Below are 24,266 nucleotides of genomic sequence, written 5' to 3'. Positions count from 1 at the left end.
TCTCTTCAAAAACACCTGAAAACTTAAAAAGTTGAAAAATTAAAATTACTTAAAACATCATTTACTTCTTGAAAATTTTCATTTTAATGTCGTTATTGGCCAAATTTGGCCAAAAAATCAACCAAAAATGGTTAATGATGCCAACCACATGGTTTATTTTGTAACAAAAAAAGCATAGATACCAATTTATAAAAATGTAAAATCGCAAGGGTTTTATTTGAAATTAATCTAAGAAAAATTTATGAAGTGAGCAAAATGATTTACCATTTTAAAAAGAGCAAAACATTTTCCTAAACTTTTAGACTACTTTATTCATTCTTACCCTTTTAAAAATAGTAGTCACCCATCATTTTTTTCGTTTTCCGATATTGTAATCAAACACTTGAAACTTTTAGACTACTTTATTCATTCTTACCCTTTCAAAGAATTCACGAGATAACGCAAATATCATTCATATTTCTGAATAAGTACTTATATTCAGGGACAGATTCAAGAGAAGACGGATAGGGGGCTTGAACATCCACCGATGGATGGAAATTATTGGAAAACTCCTTATAGAAGTGTGTAAACCCCCAATTATCAATTGAACACTTATTGATACTAATTTTTATTTTTGAGGATTTGACATATGAAAAGGATTTGATATATGAAATTTAAGAATAAATGTAAAAAGAACTTTCAATAATATAATGTGTCAAATATTTCGCCTGAATAAATCCATCTGAATATGAGTCTTCGATGGTTGACAATCATATATTCAATGGTATCATTATCATACGAGTCTTGGGTCGTTGATAATTAACTATTCCAACTGTAATTTTAGAGGTACAGTTAAACCTCGATAAATGAATATTCGATAAAGTAATAACCTCGATTATATAATAAATTCTTCCGGTTCCGACTTGGGCCAATGGACTAAAGTAATAACCTCGCTAAATGCATTAAGTAATAAAAAATATTTAAATCCTTAAGGGCCCAATAAAAATATAAAGTAATAATTATTAAATTATATATATATATATATATATATATATATATATAGGGGAGGGATCAAGTGAGAACCTCCTCTTAGGTGAGGACTACTAAAACTACGTAGTTTTGAGTCTAAAAATTTAAAAAAAAAGCTACTGTCATGGGGTTTGAACCTTAGACCATTTGTTTACACTCCAAATTATTTACCACCGAGCCAATTACTTTCCTTATATGATATGTGCCGCGCTGATTAATATACCATCGCACTGTAGCTTTCATTGTTTAATATTTGACGCATGCACTTATTAATATTGATTAAATATGCATAATAATGAATTATTAATAGAAAAAAAGAAATTTGCATAATAATGAATTATTAATAGAAAAAAAAAGAAATGTGCATAATAATGAATTATTAATAAAAAAAATCAAGAACATGCTCTAATTTCTTATTTATTTAATTCTTTTATATTTTGTAATTTATGTTATATAAGAAAATATATTTTTTTAAACATACGTTATAACATATAATTTAACTTTTTTTTTGAAACAACATATATTTTAACTTTTAAAACACGAACTATGAAGTTTAGAACGTACGACATATTTTTTAGAACATACGTTATGTTTTTTAGAACATGTGTTATGTTTTTTCGAACATGAGTTAATAAATTATATTTTTGGAACAAATGAAAAAACGATCCAAATATCTACTGATTTTTTTAGAACATTATACTTAATTTTTGGAACACAAACTACAAACTTTAGAACATACGTTATGTTTTTTAGAACATGTGTTATGTTTTTTCGAACATGAGTTATAAATTATATTTTTGGAACAAATGAAAAAACAATTCAGATATCTACTGATTTTTTTAGAACATTATACTTAATTTTTGGAGCACAAACTATAAACTTTAGAACACACGTTATGTTTTTTAGAACATACGTTATGTTATTTAGAATATGAGTTATAAGTTATATTATAGAACAAATGCAAAAATGATCCATATATTTACTGTTTTTTTAAACATTATACTTAATTTTTAGAACACAAATTATAAAGTTAAGAGCATATGTAACAATATTTAGAACATCGTCCTTAACATTTTAAAACATAAATTACAAAAATATGGAGGAATTAAATAAATAAGAAATTAGAGCATGTTCTTGGATTTTTTTTCTATTAATAATTCATTATTATGCATGTTTCTTTTTTTCTCTATTAATAATTCATTATAATGCACATTTAATCGATATTAATAAGTGCATGCATCAAATATTAAACAATAGAAGCTAGAAGTGAAGTGGTATATTAATCAGCGCGCGATATAATATACAAGAAAAGTAATTAGCTCAGTGGTAAGTAATTTAGAGTGTAAACAAAGGGTCCAAGGTTTTGAACCCCCATGGCAGCAGAGTTTTTTTCTTAATTTTTAGATTCAAAACTACGTAGTTTTAGTGGTTCTCACCTAAGAAAGTGTTCTCATCTAAGAAAGGGTTCTCACAAGAGCCCTCCCCTATATATATATATATATATATATATATATATATATATATATAAATACCCAAGAGTTTAAAAAAAACAAGATCTATAATTATGCCTATAATTATTTGATTGATTTGTAATTACGCTAATGTGATAATTACAAATCAATCAAATAATACATTTCCTAAACAAAATAATTACATATCTAATGAATATTTATCGATAAATGAATAATTTATTCATTTATCGATAAATAAATAATCTCGTTTAATGAATATTTTTTTCCGGTCCCGCGGATATTCATTTATAGAGGTTTTACTGTAGTAAAACTACACTATCCGATCACATGGTACGAAATCGGCATATAATTTTAGTATCTGAATAGCTTAATAATTAATGTCATTTTTGGGTTGACACGTGAATTTTTGGATTGGATTAGAGTTGATATACTATGTATCGATCCGGTGGCGCGGGGGTAGAAGGCCTGATCAAGGAGCGGTCCTAAGGGATGGCGGTGGGGGCAGGAATGAACTGAATCCCACATCGAAATGGAGAGAGAGTGACTGGAGTTTATTAGTAAATGAGAATCCAATACATGCAGACGCGTTTTAAAGCCGTGAGGTCCAAGGTGTTGGATTTGGGCCAGAGCGGACAATATCTACATGGTATTGGACAGGGTGTTACAATTGGTATCAGAGCCTACTCTCCACGTACGATGTGTGGTTCGAGGGAAGCTGGTGGACCTGTAACGATTCGGACCGGAGTAGGTGGCACCAGGGTAGAAGGTATGAGCAAGGAGCGACCCTAAGGGATGGTGGTGGGGGCGGGAATCAACTGAAAGTGACCGAGGTTTATTAGTAAGATGAGAATTCAATACATGCAGACGCATTTTAAAACCGTGAGGCCCAAGGTGTTGGATTTGGGCCAGAGCGGACAATATCTACATGTTATTGGCCAGTGTGTTACATACTAACCCGAAAAGATACTTAAATGGCACGAATATTTAAAGTTATAGTTATATCTTCTCGTTTTTTTATATGTCACTTTATTAATAAAGATACTAAAATTACAATTATTACTTGCAAATATGATGTGAATCTCCTAAATTGTTATAAACACATTACATGACCTCCTAACATAAGATTATCGGACTTTTCGATGGTTAGTATTAACATACTCATTTAAAAATGATATAAAGTATTTGAAAATAGTATCATATTTTATATTTTTAAAAGTTAATATATATACATAAAAAAATTACATGTAACCCGAAAACACGACATGAAATCGACATTAATCTGAACAGGTTAACACTATTGTGATACATAAGTTTTTTGGTTAGGTTTGAGTTTACTCTTTTTAACACGAACCCAGAAAATGACACGATACGAACACGACTTGAACACGATAATTACCCGATCTAATAATTATTATTATTATTTACGAAAAATAAAAAAATGCATGTAATATGGCATATTTGTAAATACAGATTAGTGGTTTTAAAAGTTTGTAAATAGAAGTCTATTATATGTTTTAACAAAATACAACAGTTTAAATTATATTATTAAATTGTAATGACAACCAAAAGCATTTTTCTCTTTTAAAGGAATTACTTTTACACGTCAATAAAACATCGCCCTAAATCTAATTGCAACTGCATAAAATGAATTTAAGCGTCATTTTAGTTCATAAATTGTTAAATTAGTAAAAAACATGAAATGTCCACCATATGATTTATAATTTCAATTTATAATTTCAATTTAAAAGGCTGTATTTTTTGGGATAGTGTTTTGTCGATATATAAATATAACTTTTTAAAAAGACAAAAATGTCATTGTTGTCAATTGTACACATCATCAGAACTATTACAATTTAAAAATAATATTGATGTGAGAAATACTAAGCTGGACTTACTGGATCTATAAGACAAAAAGGTGGTCAAATAGGGATTGTGAACCGGCGACTCTGGTCTGATGCATAAGTTAGTGAATGAATAATACTGAAAATTATATGAACTTATGTGAACTAATAGAATGAATGAACGAGTACCTTTTGAGTGTGATGTACATTTAAGATGTATGCCTTAAATATGAACATAAGACCATCGACAGTCACTTAATGAGAAGGTCAATAACAGTTACATTAAGGGCATATGTCATTTCGCTAATTTCGGGGTGAAATGTGGATCACATGTGCGTGCTCTTTAAGACTCTATTTGACTGGACCACGTGACAATGTCAATTACTTTTATGAGTGGGGTTGTTTCATTGGTCCACATGTTTTCACAAATAATGGCTTAGTGTTAGAAGTCTCACTCATGCCCCCAAATTCGAAGTGCTTTAGGACTAATTTTGGATTAGGGAATTACCGAAAGTACCCTTTGGTCTTTCTTGATTTTTGTTTAAAGGATGATATGTCACCAACTTTCTTTTTTGATATGAGAGTAGTAGATGAGTGTGTGACATGTTGTTAGATGGGTGCATGGATGATGTCAGTAAGTCTTGGTAGGTAGTGCACGTGAGGATAACATCACTTTACTATCACTCCTACTAACCTTTTGCATTCTCAACATATGTCACTTTTGCGGTCGATGTTCATTTTTTAGGTTATTATTGTAATTTCTTAGACCTTTGGACTATCTTTGAAATGCAACGTTACGATGATAGTTCATTAAATGCAACATCTTTCTGTCTGACATATGCTATTATAAAAAAAATGGAAAAAGATTGTTGGTGTTTTCATGTATCTACATCATTTCTTCTTCTTTTCAAGCTCCTAACCAGTTAGTTATATGGAAGGTTTAAGACGAAAGAATTTCAATAAATTCCCAATTATTGAGAGTATCGAAGAATCTTTGACTTTTGTTCATATACCATTATGCCTCTGAGAAAGTATAAACCCATAAAAGCTTCTGAGATGACCCAGAATCAGCCTACTGAAAAATCATGCTCCTCCAAACAGGTGAGTCCGTAGATTTATAATCAACCTTCCTCTTTAACAACTATAAACTTTGTAATATTACAACCTCTCCTTAATGACACCCCAATTATTTTGTTCAGTAGTCGTTGATATGTTACTCCATCGTTCTTAAAGTCAAAAGTCATGGCTTTGTAGTAATGTGTACCTTGGTGCATAGTAAAACTTGTTTTGATCATGTCTTTTAGGTTCAGGGGCAGAGCCAGAGGGTAGGGGAGGGTCTCCCGACCCTCCGATCCGCCGGAAAACGCCATCAGAGGTATTTTCCACCCCTGGGTAGGTGGTTTTCTGCCATGGTCGTAGCCCCTCCGGCCATGGCAGAGGTTGAAGAAGAGGGGATCCCCTCTTCTTCAACCTAATTTTTTTTGTAGCTCCTAGTCTAAAACGATGTCGTTTTAGTTGTATTAATGCTTTTTAAAAATTATGAAAATGACTTATGTACCCTTCATTTAACTTAACATTTAAACATGTGTTTAATTTATACACACAGCAATCGCTCGCAGGAAAGCAAGGAGAGGAGCTGCTCCCTGCTGTCGCCATTCAACATTCTTGCTGCTGTCGGCCACCGTTCATTTGCTGCTGCTGCCGTTCGTCTCCGCCGCCGGAAGTTGGGGAAGAGAGAGATAGAAGTTAGTTTTTAATTTAAGGTTTTAATTTTAGGGATTTGATTTTAGGGTTTTAATTTTAGGGTTTTTGACTAAATTGAATTAAAATTGATAATGTGATAGTTAGGGTTTTAATTTTAGGGGTTTTGATTGATTGAATTGAATGTGATTTTTTTAGGGTTAATTGAATTTGGGATTGAATTGAATTGAGTTTAGGATTGAATTGAATTGAATTGAGTTGAATTGGATATTTTGAGGTTCAATTGAATTTAGGATTGACGAATTTCTCACAAATTGTCTATTGTGTTACGTTGAGAAACGAATTTTTATCGGTATAGAAAACGAAGTGATTGTGAAAATTTTTTATGACATTGCGAAGGGGTAAATTGCCACCTGTTAGGCATTAGTTTTCTTATTATAGATAAAAAAAACTATATACTCACATTTTATGATTCGATTTACATTTTGTAATGTTTTTTTATTTTTTATTAATATGTTTTAGTACCATTGAATTTTTTTTTCCTTACATGGTCAAGCCCCCTCGAGTTTAAAGTCCTGGCTCCGCCACTGTTTAGGTTCATAGGGATTTGATGATACCCTGCAAAGACATCTAAAGGAGTGTAGATTGTATATCCCTCGTGGAGTCGATAAACATATCAATGCATAGAAGAGAGTAGAAATTCTTCGGACAAGCTTTATTGAGATCTGTTAAGTCAACAATAATCTCCACTTGCCATTGGCATTTAGTTGACTAAAACAAGGTTGTTTACCATTTGTCATAATAAACCTCCTCAATGTGTAATCTTTTAATTTTTAAACTTCTGCTTAGTTTATCTTTTATCTTTCGATCCCATGGTTGCACTTCTTTTGTATGACCGTAGTAGTCATGGGAGTGACGTTTAAGAGGGAATCATCACATTGGAAGAAACTCCATCTGTATTATGTCACGATGTTTTCCTTCAGTGTATCTATCATCTCATCTTTCGCATCTTTCGATATGTCTGCTGAAATCTGAATAGACTTACCTTAGCCCAACTGTCTCAAGGGTTCCCATTGGTTCTATACTCTCTCTCTCTCTTCTTCTATCGAATATGTTGACACTGGCTTCATGCTTAGAGAAGCTATATATGTCACATGCGCGACTACATAATTTCCCTGAGCGATAGTCATTCCTTTCTTTGCCATGTGGATGGAGATAGATCATGCAGATTCCGATAACAATGGTCTACCAACAATTATATTTTAAGGAAGAACGGTATCAACCACAAAGAATTTTTCCTTTATATACCATTTTGTGATGCCATCTCCAATTACGACCTCCATTCGTGTGTGCTGCCGAATAGAGGAACTGTGTGACCATTGATGATACCTACCAACCACAACCGTTATATTATCTCTTTTGGTTTCAAAGATATTCGAATTTATTTCTTTTTCCAATTAAATGATCTAAGTTGATTATTAACCAATTAGCAAATCGATTTGCTTATACCAAAACTCTTTGAAAAAGGGTTATTGTTTAACAGATTTAACAGCAGCAACCATAAATAATTTGTTAGTTTATGGTTTCTGAATTGTCAATATTATTATTGATTACATGAATAATACTATTTAGTAATATTAAACCCTCAATTAAAAAGAACGTAAAAGTACCAATTAAAGTTGGCTTGAGTGGTTAAAGGCTTCAAATCGTTTAAAATAGATTTCGAGTTCGAATCGTATGCAGAAAGAAAATGAACCACCTAAAAAATGTCTGATGAGCCTCAAACCGAAAATCTAACTCATTGAATTGAAACAACATGAAGGTATTCCTAGATAAAGACTAGGAAGTCAATTCTATAATTATCCTACTTTATTGATTTTGGGCTGTAAAGCGTTGGCATGCTCATGCTCAGCTTGACATTAACTAAACTAGCTCAACAAAAAATTTCTGATCGTGAGCTGCAAACAACTCGTTCATTTGTTTATAAGCTTTGCTTGCAAGTAACTTGTTAATTTTGTTCGTTAACTTTACTTACGAACAACTCACTAATTATATCCATAAGCAAATTCACAAGTAAAACTTATAAACAAATAAAGGAAGAATTAAAATCAAAGATAGAGCAAAATTTTCAATCTCATTTGAAATTTCGTTAACAAAAAATTATGTAATTTTTTGTTTTGAAAACTTAAATCTCATGTAAAACTACATAGTTTTACATTTTCCACTTTATAGAAATATTATTATTTAAAAACATAATCAAACCAAACTTACTTATTATAGTCGATCTTATTCATGAACCTATAATCGAGCTTTTTCTTAAACTTTGAAATCGAGTTTCATTGTGCTCAAACTCTTAATTTATTTATTAAACCAAACACAATCAAACTTATATTGAGTCTTGCTGAGCCGTGGCTCAGCTCATTTACAACCCTACTTTAGTTAAAGTAGGATAATTATCCGTGTCAATAATTGAAGGGACACAATCAAGGGAAGATAAATACAGAAACAACAAATTTTCTTCCAACTTTTCATATATGCTATTTATTATTGCTATTAGCCGGTAACACACCGATATCCTTCCGAAATAGCTATAATTATATATATATACCCGCCATCGTTTTCTCCTAGAAAACTTCCATTAATGCATTTAATAATAATGGGATTCTAATATATGCATTATGGAAGACATCAGCAAGGAAAACTTCCAATTTTAATTTGATCCTAATTGAAAAAGACCAGAATTCCACAATTTGAATTAATCCTCCTTTTTTCAAGGCCATTAAATAATAAATAAATCATACTAGCTTTTACTTGTTCGACCGAAACAAAGAATGTTCTAGAAGGCTCCATAGAAGAAAATTCCTTTCCTACATGTAAGGTAAGCAATAATGTATTTGTTTCAAACTGCTCAAACCATTATTTTATATTTTAGTGGAAATATCAAACTGGTATTATTATAATATAAATACAACAACATTGTGCTTGACTGACTGCTAGGTTTAAGTTTAACTAATACATTAGTGCTCGCCTAGACTCCGAATAACTAAATAAATTTGATCGGTAGGCTTATTAGAATCCGGTGCAGATTCAAATCATCCTAAAACTTACTTAGATTTAATAAGCCTATATCTACCCGTGTATGACCAAATTCATTTGATCATTCGGGATCGAAGTGAGCTTAGTACAGTAGTAATAATAATATTGTTGTTATTTTATACCTTGTGTTTGGTGTTATTCTGAAGTTGGATGTACTTCTTCCCCGACTTGCAGCTCAATCTCATCGTTAGTTTCGTATGTCAGCAATATTCCAAACAATATCTTCCCCTGCTTCCAAAAATTTAGCAATTTGTTTGGACAAATTCCATGAAAGATAAAAACGGATTATCATGTCATAATCGTGTTATGTTATCTATGTCTTCCAAATGATTGTATATAAAATAAATGGAACAAAAACAATAAGTACATGTTGTCATTGTAAATTGGCTTAATACAGCAGTTGCCCCCTGAACTTATCCAAAAAGCTTGATTGCCTCTTAACTTACATAGTGTCTTATTAGCCCCCTAAATAAACTTGCTTAGAGTGTGATGATTAAATCCCTAAATCTATAAAAACGTCATATTATGTACAAAACAAAAGGTTAAGTTGTTTTAAAGACAGAATCACGAATTAAGCCTTTATTTTTTAAGTTTTGAATTGTTTTACAAATTTAGACAAATTGCAATATATATCACTTTAAACAAGTTTAGGGGGCAAATTGATCACTATAAACAAGTTCAGGGGCCAATAGGTCACTTTAAAAAAATTAAGGTGGCCAATAGGTTATTTTAAACAAGTTCAGGAGCTAAAGAGACATCATATAAGTTCAGGAAGCCAATCAAACTTTTTGGACAAGTTGAGGGGGCTTTTTGATGTATTAAGCCTTGTAAATTAGTATGTATCTTTGACATGATGTCTAATTCTAACATCACAAAATACTCTTTAATATGAGAAAATTCAATTCTTCTAATTTTGTTTTCCTTCAAAACTTGCAAATTGAACAAATTGTACTCAATTATACTGAATTTAACCATAAATGGAGTTCCTAAACACACTCTTTACCTCTTATTTGGAACAAACTCCATTGAGAAAAGAATTGGACTTCTTTATTAGAGTTCAATTCATTTCATTTACCATATAATTTCTTGTAACAATTTTAATACCGATTACTAATTGAGCTAATGTGTACTGCATAACCTTATTCTAAATCAAATTTCCACAAAATCATACCATGATTTTCAATTCTCACATCACAAGCTAATTTTGAATAGGGATACCGTACAAATTTAGCCCTATAGTTATTGAGAGAGCGGATTTCAAAACATGCAACCTTAAACCTAATGTTTAAAGTGGTGCAATTTCAAGCCTCCTTAACAGAAAATGAGTTTTTTTTTAATTAAAAAAAAAATGTGCAATTTCAAGCCTTATTGGGTACGAGGTTGTAGTCTGGAGGATGGTCAGAATATGAAATTGCACATTAAAAAGAACTCTTCCCTTGAAATTGCACCATCTCCTAAACGTTAAGTTTAAAATTGCATTGTTTTGTATATAGAGGGTATATCCACTCGCCCCCAATAACCATAATAACAAATTTGTACCTTTTTCCTTTTTAATACGAGAGGATTCATTTGTTTTTATCTTTTTCCTTCTAAATGTGAAATTTGAATAAATAGGATTGAATTGAATTCCAACCAAAGTAAGGTTTCAAACACTATTAACATAGGACAAGCTTACTAACCTTCACTCTTCTGTAAGAAGCTATGGTGGCCAAAGGCTCATTTGATTTCTGCACTCGTCCATCTTGATGTACAAAATTGACCATTTGGCACCGGTTGCAACCACCCAATGACTGCCAACAGCATTTGATTGTAAGAGAAAAAGGCGTTTAAATGGATAAAATATTAATTTGGTCCTTACTTTGCCCCCACAAAGCGAGATAAGATACACTGACGCTTATTGAAATTTGAAGTCCGTTTCATAAAAATCACTTAACTTCATTTTTTTTTCAATAAAAATCATTGAAGGTCACATTTGATTTCAATAGTCCTACTTAAGGAAATTGCTTAAGTAATAAATTAACTGAAGCATTTGTCTATAAATCATTTATCAAAACCATGAACTTACTGTAAAATACTTGCTCCCAATTTCAAGTCTTCGCCATCCATCTTCTGCATAAGGTTCACCTCCAGAGACGACAAGATTGGGCCGAAATCTCATTGGATTAACGGGAATGGATGATGTTTCACCAGTTCCTTTTTGCACATCTGCAATCAAGCCGATAATTAAAGCCCAATCATAGATCTTATATTAATCCCTGACAGACCCCACACGCAAATGCCCCATGGGCTTGCAGCATGTACAACACATGGCCATCTCACCATGTGTTTTTAATTCTACCAATTAATGAGGTGGCCACGACTCGAATCCTCGACCGTTTGGTCCTAAAGGGTCCGATACCACGTTTTTCAGTTTCAGATCACATCTTTTACAATTGCCTTTCATATTCAAAGACATAACTCTATAATTCAAAATAGATCAGATAAGGGATAATGAAGGGAAAATCAAATAGAATGCTATAATCATCAAAAGTGACAGGTTAAGATGGTTCAATGCTCAAAAGTCAGAACTAGAGATGACAGCATTTCCTAACTCCAAAATTCATTAGTCATAAATCATGTTAAGGTTATGCTTCTACAGATATTAAACTACATTCTCTTGGCGCAAACGCATCTTAAAGCCAGCGCCCGAGCGACACGAGGCGCACAAAAAATAATAATCATAAATTCATAATACTAGTCACAAATAGTCAAACACCAACATTAAAACCATAAAATGCATGAGTTAAGTTCTAGCTAACTACTAAAGCATAATCATAAACTCATAATACCGACTTAAAAATCAAAAAAATCATAATATTGATACTTTGTTTCTGCCCTTTTTCTTTATTTTCTAAACTTCATCTTATTTTTAATCCATGGCTGATAATAAAAGAATTTAAAAAAACCCAAAAAATCCTAAACAGCCCTAACGAAGCCGCGGCGCGCCTTGCGCCTAGCACCTGGCTGACAGCGCCGCCTCTGTCATCCAGAGGTGCTAAGGCTGGAGCCTTAGCCGAGCACGTCTTTAATAACTATGACATCTAGCATTAGTTACTAACTAATAGTAATGGTCATTTTTTCTTACCCTTAAGTACCGAATATATCCACGGTCTATCTACTTGTCAAGACTATTATCATTCATTTTCTCTGTGACTGTAAAGGAGTAGAACAAAACTTACTCAGGCTCAATTTGTTATTGAGGTCAGCTACACTCTCCTCAGTTATTAAGAGTAACTGAGCTTCATTGGCAAAATTCAATCTGTTCCCCACATCTCTGCACATGCTCATACCTCTGTCCTTGTTCCTGCAAACACCATCTTTAACAGTGGAACAACGTAATAGAGTGCAGGGACGACCTACAGCATTGCTAAACCATAAGTTGATTTCGTTTTCGTACTGCTGCACTTCAAAGCTGCCAATCAACAAATCGCCATAAGATCAATAATCATTAATAACTAAGTTACAGGGAAATGGATAGGAAAAATGAAACAGAAATCAAGTTATGATATTAGTCAAATATATAGGAAACGAAAAATGTGGGGGAACATGTAAATAATAAAAATATATTGAATATAGATATATGTGTAAATTTTTAAAATTATAAGAACCTATGTTTAAACTTTTTATATATATACATTAAAAAGAAGTACGTACAAGTCACATAATTGAGAGAAAAAGAAAGATTTTTCATTTTGAAAGCCTGTACAAAATGATCTAGAAAAGTTCAGGATTTACTGATCCACTTCTAAAAATACATTACATCCTAGAGTTTTCAACTTTTTTAAAGTACGGAAATGTGACTTGAAACATTTCATACAAGTTTCATAGAGTTTCAATTTCACGCTTTAAAATCAAAGTTCCTGTGCAACATAGATAAATAACTAATAATCATGTAAAGAACATACGATGGAGTAGAATACCTCTTTGCATACAACTCGATTTCTTCTTTGACTCCAGGAGATGAATCTGTTAGTTTGATTTGCAACTTCACTCTAGAACGAGGGGACTCGACAAACATTATTCCTTGGTTCAGATCAATTGAAGGACTAATAAAGCCCATTTCAGGAACCTGCGCATGAAACTCGGAAATAATTCCTTTATCAAATATGAAGCCCTGATCTGAAGTGATAAAATAAAAAATGGTTTTCAAAGTGCATTGTGGATGTAAAAAAGAATAAACAGCAAAATGATCATATTGAAGTGATAAAGAGCAGAAAGATCATTTACATTGTCAGCTTTAGTTTAAGCAATCTCATAGAAATGATCTCACCGAGTCCAGCATATTGAAGGAAAATTAAATGCAACCAGTAACATAAAGGATCATATATCAGATGCATTAGGCCTAAATACACGTACACTCCCACGGGCAGTATTTTCCCAACCATAATTTATCTACCTTCTTCTGAGTTAGGATTTCTCCGGTTAGACTTCTAAGAAGCCATTCCCGATCATATTTCAGCCCTGACAAAGTTGGCAAGAGAACTAAGTTATAATACAAAACTTTATAGTTTGATGCATAAAGAAAATACACCATTTCATAACTCCCGAAGCAGGAGGCAGAAACAATCATCCTGGATGGGAGGGCTGTCCAGGGCTCGGATTGCTTCCGTTATTTAGGGCCTATTATTCAAACGGATCGAGAATTGGATGGAGATGTTGCTCATAGGATTAAATCTGGTTGGTTGAAGTGGAAGAGTGCTACCCACACGGCAATTAGACCAGCATTGTTATATGGTACTGAATGTTGGGCAGTGAAACACTGTCACATTCATAAGATGTCAGTAGCGGTGATGCGTATGTTGCGATGGATGTGTAACCATAATAGAAAGGATCGGGTGAGGAATGAAATAATTAGGACGAAAGTAGGGATTATATCTATTGAGAATAAAATGAGAGTAAATCGACCAAGGTGGTTTGGCCATGTAAGATGAAGAGTGCTTGATGCGCCGGTTAGAAGGATTGAAGAGTGGCAAAGGGATGCAATGGCGAGGGGTAGGGGAAGGCCTAAGCAAACTTGGAAGAGAGTGATTAAGAGTGATTTGAGTTTATTGGGGATTGAGGAAAATATGACAGTGGATAGAACAGAATGGATGGAGAGAATTTATGTTACTGACATGACTTGATTTCACGGTTTCGTATGACGGTTCATGTTAGCCGATCCCGAATCATTTCGGGACTAAGGCTTTGTTGTTGTTGTTTCATAACTTCTGAAGCATTTTTAAGTAACTAGATTGCAGGTTTGTAATTCGCACTTTAATATGGTTCTGTTTTATTCCCACCCTTGACCAAATTTGAAATTTCATTTATACTGAAGAGACATACTACAATTGTATCGCGAAAACCAGCAAGAACAGCGGGTAAAAAGGACATATAACCCATGGGAGACTTGCCGATACAAGGTGTGCCACTGATCATCTTTGTTCTACAATGCTTTTTACGTATAAATCCTAGAACTGTTCAGAGTGCTGCTGATGAACATATTACAACTATAAAAAAGAAATATTATAGAATCACATTATCTGGTTTCAGAAAATTTTTGAGATCTCAAAAGAAGTTCTCATAGTATGACCAAATATCTATGATGTCGACATGTTTGCATAAGATTCGTTGTATTTATCAACTATACCTTGTTACTATCCAATCACTACATTGCTAGATCAAAATTTGCTAAAGGATATGCTTGAAAGAAAAAAGTTGAAACAGTGTGGAGATAGTGATATATCATATATATAACGAACAAAAAATATATTAGACTAATGAAAGGATTCAGTTCAAATAAGCTACCACTATTGTTCAAAGGCCAACTTTCCACACTGAATCCTCCACACGATTTTATTGGGTAGATAGTGATAGACTTCAGACAATAACCGGTAGATGAATGCCTTTTATCCAAGCCTGAAATTTTATTGACAAATCAGATGTTAGGTACAATAGATAAAAGTTGAAGAAAACACTGACCATATTTCTCGCTTCAACAGTTCACTATAGGATTAAATAAAAATGGGAATGAAAGGAAGTAAATAGCAGATGGAACACCGGTTCAAAATATAGAACAGAACAGCGTAATGATGAGTAAATTCCAAGTAAGATCACAATGTCATCATGATTTAAACAATTTTTCTGTCAGCAATTCAAGTTGGACCAGGAAAAGTTGTCTAACTATACACGAGCATTTAATGGGATTGGAATACATTTTGAGGTACAAAGAACCATCAAGTTGAATCAAATCGAAACCTAAACACTAAAAAGACTAGAGTAACACCAAGTATGGTCAACTAATATATGCCGTCTAATGGTGAAAATTCTCCGACTACATGACTCTGAAAAAAATGTAATATCAAACAAGTGAGGTAATATCATAGCAACTAATAATATTCATGCACGTATATTAATCACTCAGGATGCGTTCTCTTGTTGAGAATTGAAGACATAGTCACACAGGAGAAGTTCTCTTGTTGAGAATTGAAGACATAGTCACACAGGAGAAGTTAAATTGTAACGGACTCCCATTTCATAAAGTGAAAGTGTAAAACAAAGAGAAACACTAACCTTTACTTGATGAAGCAATGGATCTTGTTCTCAACAAACTTCCATTTCCAGGCTCAGTTGACTTGCGCAAAAATGATGTTGTAATAAAATCAATGAATTTCTGTACATCCAATTAGAGGGAAATTAATTCAGTTGGCATCAGACAAATTGCTCTTAAATATCCATCAAGTGCAAATCAGTAAATGTGAAAGAAACGGATTGCACTATGAAGTGAGAGAAAAGACCACTCCTTAATAGTAGATATTATCTCCGCATATGCATATTAACAACTACGTTAACATGAAAATAAATAGTGGCCATGAACTGAAAAGTCTTGACCAATTGGAAAGATCATTTGATGTAGTTGAAATAACTGAAATATGAGTTGTTCGCCCAAGGGAAACTCAATAGGACAAGCAACATGCTGAGAAAGATCCCTCTTCCTTTTTCTGCCTCAAGGGGCAAAAAATTTGACAAAAATGTAGACAATAGATAAAATGCTTATCTACCTTGGCATCTTCATATGTTGACATGTATGCAAAGGATATCCTGACAGCTCCGGTCGGTTTCCCATTTACTATGTCATTATCATCCCAGCAAACATGTCCAGCCTGCATTCAGCAGTAAACTATATTAAATACTACAAAGCTTGCCATACATGCCACCCAATCAGACATATCACTTGGCCACATATCTTCCCTTCCCCTCACCCCCACCCCCCCTCGAATTAAAAAAATTCTGCCAACAAAAAAGACAAACCTCTAAATTTGAAAGAAGATCTGAGTGAGACAACCCAAGGTATTTTGCACAAGCTCCAGGATTGCAAAAGCATCCCGTCTGCATAAAAAAGGACATACAGCAAATCAAGTACCATCACGAAGATCGGTATAGCAACTGTTTCAACACTCTCCATGATCATGCAACATTAGTTTCTTATTGCAAAATTCAATGGTCAATATTCTCTTCAACAATCTAGGATAAGAATCCCTTATGTTGGTGATAGTTCTTCTACTCTCCATTACATCCCGTCATGAAATGTCTTATTGTGAAGCAGCGCTTGCTAACAATTAATTTATCAGAAAAAATAATTATAGAGGTACAGGAAAACGATGATTAGACTGTAAGGACCATGGAAATATGATGAGAACTAAGGGAAACATTCGCCAGTTTTCAAATAAGAAGTGATATGCAAAGATAGAGCATTCTCAAATTTTACCCGTAGCTGGATTCCAGATAAAGCAGCCAATTTCTCCACCTCACGATATCCAAACCAAGAACCATCTGACCTTTTTAAGTTGAATGACAAGATGGAACCTGATTCGTGATAAGGTAGCTGAAAGAGAAAATTGCATTTTATATCAGAAACATCCAATACAATAGCCCAAGAAAAAGAGGAAAATGACAGGAATATTGAACAGAATTGGGGTTTCAATGCATCTACACATAAGGAGTCCAAAACATAGAATGTCTCAGTTGCTCAGTCAGAGTTGGTAGAACATACACATCAAAGATTGCTAGATTAACACATTCAAGCCTGTGCCGCCTAGAAAGGCACCTTCATAAATTTAGTTTAAGATCCATGCTCTTTATCCAGTATTTTGTACTATGTAAACCCTTAAATACACACTTCATTTATTTTATTTTATTATTAGTATCATTATTATTTTTATTGGGACGTGAGGGGGGAGTGATTGATACAAGAAACCATTCTTCTAATAAAAATGAAAAGATAAGCACAAAAAAGATGATTTGAAGTCCTATAACATATACATATTGGCCTATAGGTATATGTCGTGGAATTGTAGGTGCTTTTTTAGTTACTACGTCTAAATTGGGGTCTATCATTTCTTCTTCTAGATAACTTTCACAAAAAAGATGATTTGAAGTCCTATAACATATACATATACATAAATATAGAAGTGCCAAAATGAAAGCCAATAATGTTATGACTACTTTTCCTATACTTAGATATCAGCATGAAGTAATATAAACTAACCTTTGATGCACGACTCTTGTAAATTATGCATGAATTTTCCCCATTGTCGTGCCTTAAAGACAAGAGAATTTTCTCCACGTATATTGTAAGAGATGTTGTATGCCTGAAAGGCCAAAAAAGAGAGGAGTCGTCAAAAATGAAATTATGCTATAACACGCAAAAGATAGAATAAAGTGAGGATCTTCTATATCAGATCAATCAACATTCTAGTCAACACTAAAGAGACACAAATGCAGCAGCACTTATGGTCTCAAAGTTGAAGCCAGATATTTCAATCAGCGAAGAAAAGTTTATCTAGGACAAATTCTACTCTATTATATTGGAAGAGGACAACGGAAACACTACATCTGAATCCCAAGCAGAAAAGAGACACAATCTCAGTAGTAGGATTGAATAAAATTGGCTTCTCCACTTTTTAATATATCCAAACCAAACAAGACTTGTTGCTCTAAGACCCTGTTCTTTGCTTAAGCACAGAAGATCAGCAAACAAAAAATTTTAAGAGTTCATCAAGAAAGATGTCTCCCTAACTGTCAGCATTCCATAAGCCTCCAATGATATGATCTTTTTTAACATCCAAAATTTCCAAGGCTAACCAAGACTTCTTGCTCTAACTACTTTGCTTAAGTGCAATAAATCAGCAAACAAAAAAAATTTAATGGTCACTATTCCATAAGCCTCCAACGATATGATCTTTCTAAACCTCTTAAACAGATAATAAAATATCTTGTCAATCATGACAGTTCCAGCCAATTGATCCATCTGCAACTCTCTTCCCAAACTTTCCTCTCCTCCTATCCCACTTACCCACTCTCTCTAATTACTTTTTCTATTCCATATAATAACCTATATGTATGATGACAGAGGCTATGCAAAATATTTATGACCAATTATACGGTATCTACCGGCATATTGCATGTGTAGTCAAAGAATTGAGTATCTTGAATCCATGGTGTATAGATGCTATGCTCAGATAGGAAACTGTGCCATCCTCAAAAAGCTCTTCAATGCTTTCTCTTCTTTTAACAAAGTCCACATCAGCAAATGACGCAGCAACAGTGCCTGGAATTATGTTCAATTAACAGTGTAGAAACAGTATAACAAATTGAATTCAATAAAGACGACAACAAACCTCCACTGAAGTAAGTCTTTTTAAGTATTTTAGCAGCATCTGTGGCATCATAATAAAGAGAAAGGGAGACATTAGACAAAATATGTAGTGCCTCAACTTTTCATTAACCTCAAACAATAAATGCAACAATTTGGTAGCAACTGAAGACATAAAAACAAAAAGGAGGAGTTCTCAATTTGAGAAGTATGCTCAAGTGTTTCACATTAGCTGTGAAGCTGCGGTCTGACCAAGTAAACTATAGAAATGATGTGAAAAGGAATTTGAAGAATGTCTGCAATCATTTATTTTGAAACACATTACTTGTATATGAAGTTTAATATTGACTTACTGGTCTTTGAATATGATTCAAAACAAAAGAAATTTAACACATAAATCACTCACCATTCCGAACAATGAGAGCACCAAGCCCAGTTGGATAGCCAAATAACTTGACAAAATAAACAGGGCAATGCATGAATAATATACAACAAAGTAGTCTGAAAAAGTAAATCACTGTTCTTCTACAGATATTTCACCTTATAGAACGAGATCACAACAAAATCTGCAGGGTACTTTAACAAATCCGGTGGTTGTGTTGTGCATCCTTTTGCAGCATCAATTAGAACCATCCAGCTCCCCCTATTTACAGCAGAAGTTTGAGACTATAGGCTCAATTGACCAACAAAAAAACCAGCACAAAACCACAAAGCTGAATACCAGCATGCATTCAGACCAATGAAAGGTTAAATTGCCCGGCACAGGAAACACTGTCATAATTACATAACTAAATTTAGGATTGGACTACTGGTTTTCAAGGTACTTATTCCCTTTGTTTTTCACTTCCTTTTGTTTTTTTCTCCATCTCTTCATATTTTTAAATATAAATAAAAATGATGCATCTCTCTGTCAGTCACCCTCATCAAAATTTATACCAACAGGAAATAAAACGAAGATAAGAAAGAGAGGTATAAAGAGAATTTTTTTCGTCAACTGATAAGTATTTGCTCCTCTCTCCCTGCCAGGATAAAGAAAAAGCCCAATACATCCCATGTCCAGGCTCTGTATTTTCCACAAACAAGCCCCCTGTAGCATCTGTGGCATTTTTAATCTAAGTGCCACACTGGAAAAAGGCAGATTCAATTGAAATTGCTAATTTTTTTGTCAGGGGAATTTTTTAAATTTTAACTTGTCATGTACCCTTATCTCTGGGAAATTTCCCTTTTATTCTTAATCTATACTCAGTTTAATTATTCAGCATCTACAACCATATGTATCCTCTAACAAATCAGAAAAGCTCTTTGCAAGGACAAGAAAGTGAAAATTCTGAAGAAGCAAATGGTGGAAGTTGGGATTAAAGTGTTGGGAATCCGTGATGTTGCTGACTAGAAATCAACTCAAATTGATTCGTATGTATTGCATATTTCTGGTGCAACTATGGATTCTTTTAGAAAAAAACAAAAAAAAAAAAACAGAAATGCCGTTTCTGCTATACAATTGATGCAAAACACAATCGAAGCTCAACAGTATGAGCAGACATAAAAGAAAGTCCATTGATGAATCAAAAAGTTAACAATAAATACTAAATATAAGACTTACATGCCAAATTGTGAACCTCCCAAAATCTCTTCTGCATTTTCCTTGATATGATTCACCATGTCGAGGCTGAACCTTGAACCAGAGAAATTGCACTCGGAAGGAAAAGCAAACAAGTTATACGCATTACCTGCAAAAAGAAACATACATAAATAGCATGTTGTTAGATTGAACATCAGTAAAGCATAATTAAGTACTGCTAGGGTAAAGTGGTGTGCAATTTAATCAGTTGATATTGTCTGCTCTCCCACAAATGAATCAAAATTGATACCCCACAGATAGGGCAAGTATCATTGTACATGTAACTGAAATCTTTACTCTAAATGAAATACATAAGCAGAAAATTTTCAAAAATAAAATGCAGTTATTTTAGTTTAAATGGAACAGTGATGAAGGAGAGCTAGCAAGCCAGGCACTGCAAATATTACCCGTAGGCTCTCGTTCCAAAGATTGCACTTCAGTTCTCTGTTGAACTTGATGAAGTGATACTTTTATCGAAGTCTCGTCGCTTTTGTTTGCTCCAGCACGATACAAAGGGCTTTCAATATCCACAGCAAAGGCTGCTGCTCCTTTACTGAGAGCATATCTAATGATCGTCAAGTGTAAACAAGCTATGGATTTATATGCTTATATTAAAGGATAATGACCATACTACTAAAAGGCATATCCAGTGTCTTCATTGTGAAGACAATTGGGCATGAACACATGTTATAGCGAATGTGGCGCCCGCATTGATCTAAAATCCCACATCAATGCAGTAGACACAAATAGAATGGTACCAAATGAAGTGTATGAACATACAGTATAAAAAAAATATAAAATAATAAAGAAGAAAAGAACTGGAAAATGCCCTTTTATTCAGTAATACAAAGAGGTTCGTAATGGCAGGATACTCTCTTATCCCAAGTACACTATTGTGATTTTCCATGGTGTACATAAAATTGCTGTCACAGTTCCATGGAAAGGTCTCCCCAATCAACTTCAGGGCTGCTGTTGCACCAGATGTGAATATGCATCTGTAGTCTTTTGGAGATGCATTGAAATAGTCAAGTACCTATATTCACATGAATATGCATACATTGACACATAGAGACTGGAAAGAATATAAAATGATCAATTAATAGCTTTCATAAGCATCAATAGAAAAAAATCATTGATGTGCACCTATGAAGCACGGAAACCTGAACTTACAGGCATTTCACCTTTCCGATACATTTCGGGGCCGTTTCCGTAATATTGGAAACTTGGATACACGATTCCGTCTGGGACAAAAAGGAATTGCAGTTCCGTTTCCGAGACAAAAACAGAGAGAAACATAGAGCAGTTGAAGATAGACGAAAGGATGGTATGCGACTCCTAATAGGAACCGAACAGACTCTCAAACATGAAACCTAGTGGCTAGTGCTAAATATCACCCATTTTAAGACCGGAAACATTGTGATAATGTGATTGGGAATGCACAACCGTCAAAGAAGCATTAACAGGTAATGGCAATACATAAATGTGACAGTGACAGTGACAGTGACAAAGTGAAAACATGAGCCCTCCATTGGAATTCCATTTCAAAGATATGTGCAATTTTAGATGACAAGGTCTTCTATGACAAGATTGAGAACTCTACTAATTAAAACGAGATAAGTTCAGTAAAACTAGAGAATCATAATACACACAACTTATAAACATATATAGTACCTGTTGCCGTGCTTCCCTTACTATATCAAGAGTTCCTGCGCTAGCTTCGCTTTGACTGTCTGAAATTTGAATTAAGGAATTTCCAGGAGGCAACATTCAATTCAATGTCTAAATACTGTGCAAAAAGTTCAAAAACAAGGATACGAGGATTTCCATAAACGTTAGTGTTGAGATCTTCAAAAATCGCCTCCATCTGCAATTCAGAATACAAAGTAGCTCCAGCATGATCTAAGTATACAACACCTGCAATTTCCACAATTCCAGAACGAACAATGACATCTAACGACAAAATAGGACTCGGAACAGGAGGAAACAAAACTATTCTTACCATTTCGGTCTAATCGCTTGAATTCAGTAGCACGAATTTCATCGATACTCTTGGTACCGTTCGGGTAGCCATAATCATCACCGAACTCCTTCAAGAACTCTTCCTTGTCACCATCCATTGCTACTGCTACTGCTACTGCTACTGCTACTGCTGGTTCTTCTCCTCCAATATGCTTGCGCTTACTTGTAAAGACTATGGGGCCGATTGAATCTGCAGAGATTCCCCACCGCTTTTGATTTTGGGCCCATAATTCTGAGGCGGCATATTTCAGAAGAACGGTTGCGTGTCAAATCCAAAAGAGGAAATTACGTTTGAATTTTAATTTACATTTAAGTAATTCCTATATTTGTGTTTTATTTCTATTTTTGTCAAAATTCAGTTATTTTCTTCATTATTTAAAAACCATATTTTTGAAAAGAAAGAAAGTGAGATACGAATGTAGTTAAAAAACTGAAAAATGTGACAAAATAAAAAAATCTTCTTTAAAGATGAAGAAATTATAAATATATACTTGATTTATGACTTTTGTCTAATTCACCCAATCCAAAATCTCGGGAAAAGCTCATTTTTGCTAGTATATTAAGCAACGTGTCTTTCATGTCATTTGAACACGTATACTATGATCTCATTTAATAATTAAAAGGGTCAAATACATGAATATCATAATTAAATACAAAATTACAATTAAGTCATATCACCAAACTTAATTCTTAATATGTCATTATTCTCTATATGTTATGATTTTATACCATAACTAGTTTTTGACCCGTGCGATGCACAGATTCATCTTAATATATAAATATTAACAAAAAAATATAATTTAATAAATACAATTAATGATATAAAGGTGTTATATAAATTAAATATTATTATTTTATTTTCACATTTAATTTAAATAATCTTTTTATAGATAAATATAATAATATAATTAAAATTAATATATTATATATTATATTATATTTTTTATCAGTAAAAAATAATGAAGTGACACCTCAGCTCCATCGTTAATATTTTATATTATATATTTTATATATATATAGATATGCAATGAATTTGAGAGCTTTCAGGGATTAATTTAAATTATGTAGAACTTTTAGATATAGATATGCAAAGAATTAGAGAGATTTTAAGGATTAATTTAAATTCTGTAGGACTCTTTAGATATAGTACGGATAAAATAATCTTTTTATAAATAAATATAATAATATAACTAAAGTTAATATATTATATATTATATTATATTTTTATCAGTAAAAAATGAGGAAGTGACACCTCAGCTCCATCGTTACTGTCTTATATTATATATAGATTTAAAAAATTTAGACTGGAATTCATAAATCATAAACCCTATAAAATATATTCTAGACTTCTAATTTATAAATTATAATCCTTAAAATATATTAAAAGTATTGATTTTACTAGTTTGACATAATTCAAAATTATGATTTGATATAGTTGTAAATAGTTTTTCAAAGATGAATTTCTGTGTAATTTTTCCTAATTAAAATAGTGGACCGTAGATCTGTATTAAGGATAGCAAAATATATATGGAAGGTTTTCTATTTGAGATGGAGAATGAATGCTTCTAATGATTTCTCTATTTTTGCATTTTGTTGTGGTGTCTTCTAATTTTTTTTTTTTTTTTTTGGTAGAAAAGGAAAAGAAAAATGAATAACAACAAACTACCCAGGAATTAGCCTAGGGAAGCTAACCCCAATCCTATCTTCTAAGAGAAGATGAGAGATGAAACTAGGGGAAACAGGAAGGGTAGTAATGCCTAACGTCCCTTCATGGCCCGCCGCCGCCAAGCGATCAGCAACACGATTCTGCTCTCTAAAAATGTGTCTGAACTCTACGAACT

General features: G+C 33.1%; 1 protein-coding gene across 3 annotated transcripts; it reads right to left on the bottom strand.

Annotated features, from left to right (window-relative positions):
• Positions 1 to 6,769: 6,769 nt before the first annotated feature.
• On the bottom strand, positions 6,770 to 22,660 carry LOC136221591 (molybdenum cofactor sulfurase). 3 transcript variants are annotated; one of them, XM_066008973.1, is made up of 23 exons: positions 22,406 to 22,660; positions 22,222 to 22,320; positions 22,078 to 22,136; positions 21,279 to 21,439; positions 20,814 to 20,971; positions 20,389 to 20,515; positions 19,329 to 19,431; positions 19,195 to 19,240; positions 18,814 to 18,852; positions 18,587 to 18,743; positions 17,682 to 17,784; positions 16,902 to 17,018; positions 16,445 to 16,522; positions 16,195 to 16,296; positions 15,707 to 15,806; positions 14,942 to 15,052; positions 13,554 to 13,618; positions 13,078 to 13,226; positions 12,337 to 12,569; positions 11,184 to 11,323; positions 10,798 to 10,908; positions 9,241 to 9,346; positions 6,770 to 7,411 (listed from the first exon to the last, which is right to left on the bottom strand). In XM_066008973.1, the coding sequence occupies exons 1-22, from the start codon at positions 22,521 to 22,523 to the stop codon at positions 9,254 to 9,256; spliced, it is 2,469 nt and encodes an 822-aa protein (XP_065865045.1). In that variant the 5' UTR covers positions 22,524 to 22,660; the 3' UTR covers positions 6,770 to 7,411; positions 9,241 to 9,253. The 3 variants fall into 3 exon arrangements, with proteins under 3 accessions (XP_065865045.1, XP_065865053.1, XP_065865061.1); XM_066008981.1 differs by lacking the exon at positions 6,770 to 7,411 and adding an exon at positions 8,772 to 8,889; XM_066008989.1 differs by lacking the exons at positions 6,770 to 7,411; positions 22,078 to 22,136; positions 22,222 to 22,320; positions 22,406 to 22,660 and adding an exon at positions 21,577 to 22,022 and having other exon boundaries at positions 8,907 to 9,346.
• Positions 22,661 to 24,266: the final 1,606 nt, after the last annotated feature.

Source organism: Euphorbia lathyris, chromosome 1 (assembly GCF_963576675.1).
Source record: "Euphorbia lathyris chromosome 1, ddEupLath1.1, whole genome shotgun sequence".
In the NCBI taxonomy this organism is placed as follows: domain Eukaryota; kingdom Viridiplantae; phylum Streptophyta; class Magnoliopsida; order Malpighiales; family Euphorbiaceae; genus Euphorbia; species Euphorbia lathyris.
This window is presented reverse-complemented; position numbering and strand designations above follow the sequence as displayed.

Bases quoted from the DNA above. Each gene is read 5' to 3' on its own strand.
- LOC136221591 (XM_066008973.1), bottom strand. From the start codon at position 22,523: ATGGATGGTGACAAGGAAGAGTTCTTGAAGGAGTTCGGTGATGATTAT. The intron at 22,321-22,405 runs GTAAGAATAGTT...TGGAAATTGCAG, and splicing joins CAAGCGATTAGACCGAAATG to GTGTTGTATACTTAGATCAT. The intron at 16,297-16,444 runs GTTTGTCTTTTT...TGCTGAATGCAG, and splicing joins ATCTTCTTTCAAATTTAGAG to GCTGGACATGTTTGCTGGGA.